The 12,554-nt window shown below is 34.5% G+C and overlaps 2 protein-coding genes across 4 annotated transcripts; both read left to right on the top strand.

The window, feature by feature from the left end:
• Nucleotides 1-2,069: 2,069 nt before the first annotated feature.
• Nucleotides 2,070-6,342, top strand: LOC111806600 (phosphoglycerate mutase-like protein 1). 3 transcript variants are annotated; one of them, XM_023692006.2, is made up of 10 exons: nucleotides 2,070-2,288; nucleotides 2,545-2,606; nucleotides 2,759-2,866; nucleotides 2,959-3,038; nucleotides 3,449-3,611; nucleotides 3,948-4,022; nucleotides 4,182-4,270; nucleotides 5,477-5,596; nucleotides 5,924-5,968; nucleotides 6,040-6,342. In XM_023692006.2, exons 2-10 carry the CDS (start codon nucleotides 2,547-2,549, stop codon nucleotides 6,185-6,187), a joined length of 888 nt encoding a protein of 295 aa, XP_023547774.2. In that variant the 5' UTR covers nucleotides 2,070-2,288; nucleotides 2,545-2,546; the 3' UTR covers nucleotides 6,188-6,342. The 3 variants fall into 3 exon arrangements, with proteins under 3 accessions (XP_023547774.2, XP_023547848.2, XP_086973093.1); XM_023692080.2 differs by having other exon boundaries at nucleotides 2,072-2,288; nucleotides 2,688-2,866; XM_087116967.1 differs by lacking the exon at nucleotides 2,545-2,606 and having other exon boundaries at nucleotides 2,072-2,288; nucleotides 2,659-2,866.
• Nucleotides 6,343-9,449: 3,107 nt separating this feature from the next.
• On the top strand, nucleotides 9,450-12,023 carry LOC111779892 (transcription factor GTE7). Its single transcript, XM_023660085.2, has 4 exons — nucleotides 9,450-11,047; nucleotides 11,148-11,364; nucleotides 11,458-11,601; nucleotides 11,688-12,023. The coding sequence occupies exons 1-3, from the start codon at nucleotides 9,716-9,718 to the stop codon at nucleotides 11,511-11,513; spliced, it is 1,605 nt and encodes a 534-aa protein (XP_023515853.2). The 5' UTR covers nucleotides 9,450-9,715; the 3' UTR covers nucleotides 11,514-11,601; nucleotides 11,688-12,023.
• The last annotated feature ends 531 nt before the right edge of the window (nucleotides 12,024-12,554 follow it).

Raw genomic sequence — 12,554 nt, 5'->3', positions numbered from 1 at the left:
TTTTTAAACACTTTTAAATTTTAAAATTATATTTTTGAAACGATGGGTTAACCTTTTTCATATATAAAAAAAAAAAAACAAAAAAAATCTAAGGGCAATAATATTTTTAGACATTTTTTAAGTTTATGAGTATTTTTTAGATTTTTTAAAAAAATTTAAAAGTATTGTTGAAACTTTTAATTTAAGGATATTTTTTAAATAATAGTGTTTGTATTAATTTATCATATTTTTGCAGAATTGAGTTCCACTATCAAATTCGTCTACTATATATATATATATATATATATATATATATATATATATATATATTAAATAATTTGTTAATATATATATTTTTTATGGATATGTTTTTTAATATAATTTTCATTTAAAAAAATATAAAAACATCTTAATATTGTACTAAAAAAAATAAGCTTACCAAGTTTGAATTTAAACAATTCATTTTAAAAATACTCAAAACTTATAAAACAATAAAATTAACTTCAAAATACAATATCATTTAAAAAATAATTATCATTAATTTATATCACATAAATTCACTAATATTTAATTATAATGATTTTCCTTGCCATAATTAATATTCGATTAAATGTTTTATCAACATTAAATTAATATTTTTATAATTGATTTTATAGTAGTCTCATGAAATTATTCACGAAAAACAAATAATTCAAAATTATATGTCAATTTTTTTCGTTTAAAATTTTAAAATATGTAATTTATAAATATATATAATTCTTAATTTATTTGTTGAAATATTAATGAAATAAGATTTAATAAAAAATAAGATGATGGTATTAAATTGTTATAAATGACTAAATTTTCATAAAATTTATAATAAAACTATTTTTAATAATTTTTTAATTAGCAATTAACTAATTTTTTTCAACAATAAATAAACTAAAATATTATTTAAATTTGAAATAAATTTAGAGTGTATTAATTTTGTAATGATAAATGTTGGGACCACACTCATTTCATTTGCCTCAATTTCTTCCCTAATTATTAAGAAAATAGCGTACCAAATCAAACCTCACACAATTCAATAAATTTTATAACTTATAACCCCACAAATAAATATTATTGAAAAATGTCACTGCATTTAATTTGATTTAATTTAATTGTCAAAGTGAAGATTTTAAACGTTTAATTTTAATGTAATATATTCAAATATTTTATTCCTATTTATTGTTGAATTAAAATTATACTAAGACATATACATTATACTTAATTTATTTAATCGCTAGAGTGCGAGTCTCTATTTCATAATTATTATATTTTACTCTAAAAAAACTATAATGCATAAATTAATTAAAATATAGGTTTAATTCAAAATAAATTCAAAATGATATATAAGAATATATAACAATTATTAATTTCAAACGTAAAGAAAATCTAAAATATGTTAAAATTTTAATATTTAAATGTGAAATATGTTGGATGATGAAAGTCCTCCCTCTACTAATTTAGGGAATGATTATGAGTTTATAATCAATAAATACTCTCTCCACCAGGTCTTTTGGGAAAGCCCAAAGCAAAGCCACGAGAGCTTATGCTGAAAGTGGACAATATCATCTATTGTGGAGAGTCTGTATTCGTCTGACATGGTATCAGAGCCATGCCCTAAACTTAGCAATGTTAATAGAATCCTCAAATGTCGAACAAAGAAGTCGAGCCTCGATTAAGGGGAAGTGTAATTTGTTCGATGGAAGGTGTGAAAAGGAGTTTGATGGGAGGTGTTGGATGCTGAAAGTCCGAATAATTATAGGTTTATAATCTAAGAATCATCGTACTATTGGAGAGTCACGTTCATCTAACAAAATATATTTTAAAAAATCAATAATTTATTTAATGCAACTATTTTGTTGACAAATTTGAAGAATATGTAATTAAAGTTTTTTATGTGACGATTAAAACGTGTAATTTTTTATAACAATTTTGATTGGTACAATATAAAAATTGTTGAAGGTTTTATTAAGAAAAAGTCATGGAAGTTACTAAAATATAGAAATTACTTGGAAGAGCGAGAAGGAGAAAGAACAGTCACGTGCGTAACTGTAGAAATGGGTAATGGTTCAGATCCAGAGTCCACACAGTTGGCGAATACGCCAATTCCCCAAACCCAATAAACAGATCTTGAACACAAAGGGCAACCAAATTCACCGATATTCATATTCGGATTATCGCTCCCATTGGTCAAACTCCCACTCGATTTCTTCCTTAACTCCTCTTCTCTTTCATCTCCCCCACCTCAATTCAGCAACTTCTTGCTGCTTTTTGATTCTCCGGTCAGCTTCCATTTTTGTGCTTTTGATTCTTGTTTTTTGCATCTTTATTTTTGTTTGTTTCAGTTTGTGCTGAAATGTTGGGTGTTTCTGTTGGTATTCATGGAGTTTTGGCATTTATTATGATCTGTGGTTTTGTTTGTGTCGTGATTGATGTTGATCACGTGTTAGGTTTGATTTTTTAAAGTTCATGAACTGAACTTTTGATTGTTTTGAATATTTGTTTGGCTCTTAGCTGATGTAGTTATGTTTGCTGTAGATATGGAAAATGGTGCAGGCCTTAGTCTGTATCCACTGCATCGATGTAAAACGATTCACCTGGTTAGTATCGAATTTGAGAACTGTTTACTTTTATATCTAATGAGTATTGCAGATGTGAAGCAGATTTTATTTGACTTGAAGGGCATTCAAGATGGCCTTCTTTCTTGGCTTTTGCTCGCAAATCAAGGGCTCTTATAAAACAATGCATCCAGGTCAGGCATGCACAGGGGATTCACAACGTTGATGGAGAAAAGAGTTATAAAGCATATATGCGTCCTGAATTTTTTGATGCTCACATTACTCAGCTTGGATGGCAGCAGGTCAGCAAATGCAAATTGTAAAGAAGATAAAAGAAGAGTTCATGCTTTTTCCTGCTGAGAAGTACTAATATGATATCTTTCAATTGTTACAGATCGATAATTTGCGTAAGCATGTTCACGAGTCTGGTCTCTCCAAGAGGATTGATTTGGTTGTAACATCCCCTTTGCTCAGGTATTAATGCCATACACTCTTTTATGCACAACTTTATGTAGAAAACCTTTTTTTTCATGAACTTGCTCTTAGTCTAGGCAATAGTTTAAAAAGGATAGGAACATTAAACTATATAGAAATATTTTCTGTAACCAATACTTGTAATATCAGAAGACAACTACCTTTCATGCTTTGACAGTGCAAAAAAGAAGAAGAGATGAATGTGTTCGTGCCTCTTCCCATACAAAGCCAATGGTTGAATGTTATAAATTCCTCAGAACGCAGTTTCTTCCTTTTAAATGCTTGATTTTAATTGTTACATTATGTATACTTTGCTGGGAAGTTGATATTAACCCAAGTTAGATCTCTAATGAATCATGTGCCAAAATGGAAAATATGAGGGATTTTGTTTATGGTCGATTATCTTCTAGGACTCTACAAACCGCAGTTGGAGTATTTGGTGGTGGAGGCTATACAACTGGAATGGACGTGTTGCCCCTAATGATTGCAAATGCAGGCAATAGTGCACGAGCTGCAATTTCAAGTCTGAACTGCCCACCTATTGCTGCTGCTGAGCTTTGTCGTGAACATTTGGTATGTGTTAGTTAAATTTAATTCTTCTCAGCTACATTTGTGTATGATGCAATTTGTGGAGGTAGATTGATTTGTGATTGAGAGGGTAAATGGCTTAAACGTGGTGCAGGGGGCTGTGGTTATTTGACTTTACTGATACATATAGCCTTTTGTATGAGCTTGTTGTTCAATTCTACTGATGTTAGAAATCTACATATGCACCTTCTATGCAAGTCTGTCGAGCCTTGATTACTAATTTATCATAACTTCAATTACCCTTAATTCTTATGAAGAAGCTATTTAGCTGATGCTTCTTATATTCGTTATATGATTATATTTGCTTTACATATCTTACAGGGAGTTCATCCTTGTGATAAGAGGAGAAGCATCAGTGACTATCAATTCCTCTTTCCTGCAGTTGATTTTTCACTGGCAAGTACATGAGATATTGTAATAACCTGTGGGAATTTTTTATATATATATATAATCTTCAAGAAGCGTTTGATCTCATTTTAAGCTTCTTCATTCCAAGAAATTGTAACATTGATTGATGAGTTATGTTTGTTGATTAACACCCAAAGTTCTATGCAGATAGAAAGTGACGAGGATGTATTGTGGAAGGCTGATGTTAGAGAGACAAGGGAAGAACTGATAGCTAGAGGATTGGAGTTCCTGAATTGGTGAATATTTTGTTTATTATAGTTTCTTATTTTTACACTGATTTCTTGAGGCTGCCTGGCTGATATTAAAAAAAAGAAGAAGAAGAAGAGAGAGAAGGAAATTTGTGCATGTAGCTTACATATTTCAGTCTATTTAAATGATTAAGGATAGTTCAGAATTAGACTAATTCAATGAAATGTCGTTGGCTATTTGTTTAGTGCGATTCACTGTTACAGGATGTAGATTTCGGTGGACAAATCTGCATAATGGTTTCTTACCAAAATCTTGACTTGTTTGGAGGCTGGATTAATGGTTGATAGTTCATTTCACAGTAGATCTTACCTTATTGACTCAAAGGTTGAAGACATGTCTAGATAAGATATAACCGGATAATGCAGACTGTATAATTCTAATTTAGTCAAATATTTTTGTGCTTAATTCATTCGATAGAGATTGGAAATAAAATAGAATAGCTTTTAGTGTCACCTACACTTCACAATTATCAGCTTCATTGTTGCTGTTTAATAGCAAATATGAATTTTAAGTTCTTAAGATTGACTACAAAGGGTTTAGAGTCTAAGCCTCAGGGAGGAGACTTTAATATTGTGAGATCCCACGTCGTTTGGAGAGGGGAACGAAGCATTTCTTATAAGGGTGTGGAAATCTCTCTCTAGCAAACGCGTTTTAAAACCTTGAGGGGAAGCCCAAAAAAGAAAACCCAAAGAGGACAATATCTGCAAGCAGTGGGCTAGAGTTGTTACAATAATCGACTACAAAGCCTCTCCCATTTTTCCAGGGTATTCCTTTGTTCTTGCTTGTTAATAACTGGAGCCTATTTTTGCAATTGGTGTTCGGGTTTTCTGTTGTGGCTTCAGCTCCTCTTGTTGGCCGTGTTTTTTGTTTGCCTGTCTGTTGTCTCTTTTCATTATTCTCAACGAGCTAGTAATGTTGCAATGCAACTTTGAATTAACATATAATTAATCAGTATAGTTTATTTGGTAGTTCTTACAATTGCTAGCATAATTCTTCCACTGTCTAGATAATATTAACCATTCCCCTTGACCTTATTATTGGATTACATTTCAAAAAAAGATATTACCTCAATTCACCAATCTATCAATGGAAATATCAACTTGTGGATTGATGGAACACAGCAGTACAAAATTCTTCCACGGATATCACCTTGTTTGTTAATTTGGTATAGCTTTTTTGCTACTTTCTTGCAGGTTGTGGACGAGAAAGGAGAAGGAGATAGCCGTTGTTACTCATAGTGGATTTTTGTCTCATACTCTAACTGCTTTTGGAAATGACTGCCACCCTTTGGTGAAAAAGGAAATATGCAAACAGTTAGTGAATTCAATGCACTCTACTTTCAAATTATTAAATGTAAATCCCATGTTTGAATTCCATAACCGCTGACTTGTGTAAATTGTAACCTTTAGCATATTGTGATGCTGCTCTCATCTTCTCGTCAATGAAGTCTGTTTTTTCTATCATTTTTCTCTCTTTTTCTAGAAAGGACCTCTTTTCTCTTCATCTTTTTAAACCTTACTCATGACTTAAATTCATTAATTTTGTTTTTGAACTTGGCTACATTGATGGGTTCTTGATTTTGTAACGTTTAAATATCATCAACTCTGTAATGATGTATGCATTGTCTTGTCTACTTGCAGCTTTGCTAATTGCGAGCTTCGTTCCATTGTCATAGTTGATAGAAGGTGAGGTTATGAGCTATTAAACTTGAAAGAAAAATTCCTCTTCCTGATCCTTGTGTCTTTTATGCTGCCAGTATGGTCGGGTCGGATTCCTCAACGACTAATTATCCTGGAAAGATACCTCTGGGCCTGGATATCCCAAGTGATGCTGTGGATGGTAAAAAGGTGAAGGAAGAGAAACAACCGGTTGATTCCGATCCAAAGGAACATGAAAAGATGTAAGTCTGCTACGGCTAAAAACAGAAGGGTATTCAAATATTGAGTGTCAATTATACAAACAAGTACTTTTGAAACTGCCTTATCTTAGACTCGGCGTAACACAAACATTTACTCCACATTTCTGCATTCAATAAAATTGTGCTTTAAGGATTTCTCCATTTCTGAACAGAATTGCATTCCTTTCCATTGTACTAAAGATATGGATTTTCTTTTTCTTTTTTACGTTATAAGCTGGCTTCTCACTTTCACAAAATCATAGCCATCCAAGAACATTCACTGCATTTTATAAGAATTGATAGATTGATTGCTCTGGCAAATGATCTTTGGCTTCCACCCATGAAAATTAGGATGAATCTCATTGATTTTTGGTCATAGCTTAGAATGCATTTATCATGATCATACACGACACACACATGTTTCCTTGCAAATTTGGCTGTGGATCTTTATGGGTCATCCTAGGATTGCCCCTGACCATGTGTTCCTTTGTAAAAGATGCATACGTTGGTTTCTGAATATTGTAAATTTGCAAAGATCTTTGGGTTGATCCATCTGATAGGTTTCAATGCTTGAAAATTTTGGAAAGTCATGGCTTTCACTTGTTACTAGTGGTCAAGGTACTCAATAGCTGAACATTTGTAAACCATTAGGTAGTTGTAGCAGCCGGCAGCTAGCCTGACTTTGGAAAGAACCAAAAACCAACCAAATACACCTTCATCCAAGTTAACAGACCACCTAAAACCCTGCATGAGAGATGGATGCTTTGCAGCTTTAGGTTGGATTTAGTTGTGGGTCTGGCGTTCATTTGATTTAGGTTGAACTTTTTTCTCATAGGAGTTTTCGTAAGGAAAGGCGACTTATATCCTCAAGCTCGATGGTTGCAAAAGTAGAAGTTTTTATAAAGCTAATGTGAGATCCCAGATCGGTTGGAGGGGAGAATGAATCATTCTTGTAAGAGTATGAAAACTCCTCCTTGACAAATGCGTTTTAAAAGCCTTAATGGGAGCCCAAAGAAGATAATATCAGCTAGTCGTGGGCTTGGGTGGTACAACAAACTTGAACATAACTCAATCGATTAAGACGTATATCCTAGACCGAAAAATCTAATATTCGAGTTTTTCGGTCTCTATGGTGTTTGAACTCAAAAGGGAAGGAATGAAAATGGTACGAGTTTATAATTGGATGAAGGTATTCAACCAATGATAAGGCTTTCTTTTTTCTATTTTAGATGAAATTAGTTGGGTAGTCATTTAATGAAACTGTGTTGATTTTAATCATACTGATATCGTTGATAGTTTTAATTGAAGAATAGTGTAGCATAGTCTTTGAACTGATGTGAGCTACCTTTTCATAAATTATAAATATAACCCATAAAAAGTAGCCATTTTTATGTCACCAATTATTATTATTATTATTATTTTAGAAATATTCGTTCATATAATAATATTCCTTATTATTTAAACTTTTTGGATGCTTCTCTTTAAATCTTGGTATATGGTGTCTGTTTTTCACTTTTAATTACTTTTTTAACCTTTACAAAAAAAAAAAAAAAAAAAAAAAAAAAACAAAACAAATTATTTTAATTAATATTGTTTTGATTTTCTTAGTATATTTAATATAAAATTTGAATACTAATTTCGGTTCAAATTTTAACGAGCAAATATAAAAATATATTTAATTATTTATTTTTTTCGAAGTAATTTCTAAAATATTCAATGGCATATGATAATTTCTTAATAATTTATGTGTTTTCGTCAATATTTCAAGACAAAATAATTCAAATAAAATAGTGAAGTGAAGGCATTAGAATTTTTAATAAATAAATTGACTTTTTTGAATAAAAAGGTGCATAATAGTATTTTAATCAAGTTTAAGGTTAGAAGAGATATTAATTAAAGTTATAACCACACTAAATTTTCATTCTCTCCATCATTACTCCATGACTTTAATTATTATATTTTGGTTCCTAAAATATATTACCTTTTATAGTAATAATTTAAATTTTAAATTTAAATCTATGTATCTTGTTAAATACTTAAATTTACAACTATTTATTGAGATTTTTAAGATTTTTTATTTATTTTAGTTTTTATATTTTTGATTTACTCTCAACCTAATAAAAATTATTTTTAAAAAAATATGAAGGGAATTATAGATATAAATATTTAAAGAAAATATTATAAAATATCATAATAAAAACAATAATATTTTGCCAAACCTAAATTTTAATATTACAACACAATCTTCAATTCAAATAAAATTATTTCTAAAAATTAAATATTCAATCTCATTTCCATACGTTGAGTCCCGTGAACTTAACTTCTTAATTAAATAAATAAATTTAGACATGACTTAATTCATTAAAATAAATATTCTTAACCAAAATACAAGGTTTAGTGTAAAGAAAATAAATAAATATGTAATAAAAATGGAAATATTAAGATTTTAAGCAAAATTACATATTAATTATAAAAGGAAAAAAAATAAAAAGGTGGAAGTATTGTTTGGAATATTTATAGATAGATATTAATTAAAGTGAGTGAGATCAAATTTTCCTAAAAATAAATAATTAGAGGAAAGAAAGTTTAAAAGTTGATTTGTGGACACGTGGAAATTGATTTATTACACAACTAATATGTTTTTAAATTTATGTTTAATTATATTTTGTCATTATCCGGAGGAAAAGGAAAGAAATATGGGTGTAGAAGTACAACCGCCAGGTCAGACTCAGGCCATTTTTTTTTTTCAGAAATTAAAATAATAATAATAATAATATTATTATTATTATAGTATGAATTTACCAAAAAACCCCTTAATTGACTAAGATAGCACATAGTGCAAAGGGCAAAAAGGAGGGGTTCGTTCACACGTTTTGGACGACCCCACCGGTGGGGCCCACCTCTTCACACCCAGCGCAGAAAATCAGCCAATCGCCTTTCGGTCGACATCAGCAGCTGTAGGGCCCACAAAACTCAATAAAAAAGTGAGTGAATTATACGAAACCCTAAATGCACGACAAATTCGGCCCAAATTCGTCCCAAACGCATCTCCCCAAATCACAGCTCCATCCTACGGTTTCAATTCGTCCACGTGTAGATAGCTCGAGATATGGACCGTTGATGCCAGGTCATTTGGTCATCTCACCGGCACGAGAGAGAGAGCGTAGACCGTTCGATTGATGAGGGAAAGTGCATCGATGGTCATGATTCTGCCCGAAGTTTTTCGGGGCAGATCTCCACGCCTTTAAGATCAGACCCTAGCCCTTCTTCTTCCTCGCTCAGAAGTCAGGATCAACACAAATCCTCGAACCCTAGCGCTGCAAGATTCCTTCTTTTTTTTCATTTTTGTTTTTCGTTTTTGTTGTGTACAACTGGAAGGAGGTTCTGTTTGTTTGTCTGCGGCGGCGCGTGAGGAATTTTTGGGCGCGTAGGAAGGACTTTCTTGGATATTAATGTTTAATCCTAATACCACATTGGGAAATTCTCGACGGATCCCTGTCGGAATCCTACTGGGAATTCCGGATTCCGTACAGGAATGGCTTCCGCCGTCTTAGCTAACCGAAACGAATCCAATTGGCCGCAGCCGAGAGGCAACGGCCGTGGTACGGAAGGTGAATTCATGGGTAAAGTACCTTTTTCTAACCCTAACCCTAAATTTAATAAGAAACTGTTTCATGGCGAGATGAACGGTTTTCAGAAGGACGAATCGCCGGCTGTGACTCAATCAGCATCAGATGATGCATCGTCAATCAATCATCATCTTAGATTGTCCAACGGCGTCGATTTTTGTCAATACGTGAGCTTCAACGTTTCCTCATGCTCGAGGAAGGAGCTGATCGAGCTGAAGAGCAAGTTAATTTCCGAGCTAGAACAGATTCGGAAATTGAAAAATCGCATCAATTCAGGCGGACAACATTCCAGACCAAAACACCAGAAAAAATCGTCAAAAACCTCGGGAACCAAGCGGCCTTTACCAACGTCGAGCAACGGCAAGGATTTGAAGCGATCAAATTCAGAAAATGGTAATCTAATGAAGACTTGCTCGCAGATTTTGACGAAACTGATGAAGCACAAACATGGCTGGATCTTCAACAAGCCGGTCGATGTGGTAGGGATGGGCCTTCACGATTACTACGACGTCGTCAAGCGTCCGATGGATTTGGGATCCGTCAAAACCATCTTGAGTAAAGATGCGTACGAATCGCCGTTCGATTTCGCCTCCGATGTGAGGTTGACCTTCAAGAACGCGATGACCTATAATCCCAAGGGCCACGATGTACACGCTATGGCGGAGCAATTACTGTCGAGGTTTGAGGAATTGTTTCGACCTCTGAGTGAAGTCCTTGAAGAAGAAGATCGCCGGTATCGTAGCTACCAGGAAGAGCTACCAGCGAATTCCTGGAATCTTTCAGAGGCTGAAAGAACGGTGAAGAAGGATCCTCAGAAGCAAATTGTGAAGAAGACAGAGCCGATGAAAGCTCCGTCGAGCTCCTCGAACCCCCCGCCGATGATGCAATCGCCAGTGAAAACACCCTCGCCTTTACGTGCGCCGCCTGTAAAGCCGGTGAAGCAGCCGAAGCCGAGAGCTAAAGATCCAAATAAGAGGGAAATGACACTAGAGGAGAAGCACAAATTGGGAATTGGGTTGCAGAGTTTGCCGCCGGAGAAAATGGAGCAAGTGGTGCAAATCATAAAGAAGAGAAATGGGCATTTGAAGCAGGATGGGGATGAGATTGAGCTTGACATTGAGGCCGTTGATACCGAAACACTCTGGGAGCTCGATCGACTTGTGACGAACTGGAAGAAGATGATGAGCAAGATTAAACGACAGGCTTTTATCACTGCTACGTCTAACAAGACCAATGGGGTAAATGAGCTGATACAGATCTGAGTTTCTCTTATGAACATTTCACATTCTGCAGCCATTGTTTACATTTCTTGTGCTTATTTATTGTGAATTTTGACAGGTTAAGCCAACCCCTGAGAAAATGGAGGTCGGTTCGGAGATGAAGAAGCAACGGAAAGGGGAGGCTGGGGAGGAAGATGTGGACATTGGCGATGAAATGCCTGCAAGCAATTTCCCACCGGTGGAGATCGAGAAAGACGCCGGAGGAGGGTGTGGTGCGAGCAGTAGTTCGAGCGGCTCGAGTAGTTCCAGCAGTGATGATTCGTCCTCTTCCAGTGGTATAACCCATCTCTAAGTGGTGGTGTGGATGTTTTGAGATGTGGGAATTGTTTCCACAAGTAGTAGAGGCTAACGGGGTACAATCCTTGCAGATTCGGATTCCGACGGCAGTTCTTCTGGGAGCGATTCCGACGACAATGCCCAATGAATCGGTGAGGATTAAATGGAAAGAGATCCAAAATGGAGAGCTACAATCTCTCAAAGCGCTGCACACGGAGTGGAACCATTGGATACAGGTATTAAATTTGTCCATCATCAACCCTGATTTCTTATTAAGCTCCTGAGTTCTGCATCTCTGACCAAAGCCATTTTTGACAAACAGGGCTGTTTAAATCTCCGAAGTGTGAAACACAGCGAGCATTTATTATGGGGTTAGAGAAGTGGGGAGTTTGTGCCACGCCATGGCTGAAACAACACACTTGGGAACCTCAACAATGGAAGGGAAGTGAAGGGAAGTTGTTGGTATGGTAAGGGAAGGGAAGGGATGGGAGTTAGGAAGGAATGTAGAAGAAGATGAGGATGTTAGAATTGGGAAGTTCTATTATATACTCTTTTGTGTACACATCACTATTACACATATATATATATACACATATGTTTCAATGTGAATCAATGTCCGATTTTTCGATTCTAATATGACATGACAACTTCTTTCTTCCTTCCTTTCCTATATATTCGTACCAACCCATCGTTTACTTTTTACTATATGCTGTGTTTTTCCGACCTGTTCGTCTTGCCCATGAATCTAGGACAATTGTTTGTTCATTCTATTAAATATGGGTCGCCTTTTGGGGCTGTTCTGGAAATAAATATGGGTCCGAAGATGAGCTACAAGTGTTCATTCCCTTCGGTTGAATACTCGATGATGATAAGCTGTGAAATGAAGGAATCTCAAGAGCAGGAACAGCAGCCCCATTTCGTTTTGTGGATATGAACAGCGCCGCCCCGCTCTTTAATCTTTCTTTGTGCCGATGGAAGGAATCGGCATCTCCATTGCTCACGCCATGCACGTGCAAGAAGCATGGATGAAGATGACCTATAAAAAAGTAGGAGAAAAAGATGACAAAAATCCATTTCAGCTTTTCTTTTCCACATTGGAAAGTACCCCCTTAATATCACTTGATGACAACAGTGAAGTTTGTACAAGAAGCAACTCCACTTGATTCCTGTTGTCTGTAATAATAATAAG

This window comes from Cucurbita pepo, chromosome 1, assembly GCF_057944985.1.
Source record: "Cucurbita pepo subsp. pepo isolate OVF chromosome 1, ASM5794498v1, whole genome shotgun sequence".
Classification (NCBI taxonomy): domain Eukaryota; kingdom Viridiplantae; phylum Streptophyta; class Magnoliopsida; order Cucurbitales; family Cucurbitaceae; genus Cucurbita; species Cucurbita pepo.
Note: the sequence above shows the minus strand (reverse complement) of the source record. Positions and strands in the feature narration are given on the sequence as shown.

Coding starts and splice junctions, on each gene's coding strand:
- LOC111806600 (XM_023692006.2), top strand. CDS start 2,547: ATGGAAAATGGTGCAGGCCTTAGTCTGTATCCACTGCATCGATGTAAA. Junction 4,271..5,476: donor GGATTGGAGTTCCTGAATTG/GTGAATATTTTG, acceptor ACTTTCTTGCAG/GTTGTGGACGAGAAAGGAGA. Junction 5,969..6,039: donor ATTGTCATAGTTGATAGAAG/GTGAGGTTATGA, acceptor TTATGCTGCCAG/TATGGTCGGGTCGGATTCCT.
- LOC111779892 (XM_023660085.2), top strand. CDS start 9,716: ATGGCTTCCGCCGTCTTAGCTAACCGAAACGAATCCAATTGGCCGCAG. Junction 11,048..11,147: donor CGTCTAACAAGACCAATGGG/GTAAATGAGCTG, acceptor GAATTTTGACAG/GTTAAGCCAACCCCTGAGAA. Junction 11,365..11,457: donor TGATTCGTCCTCTTCCAGTG/GTATAACCCATC, acceptor CAATCCTTGCAG/ATTCGGATTCCGACGGCAGT.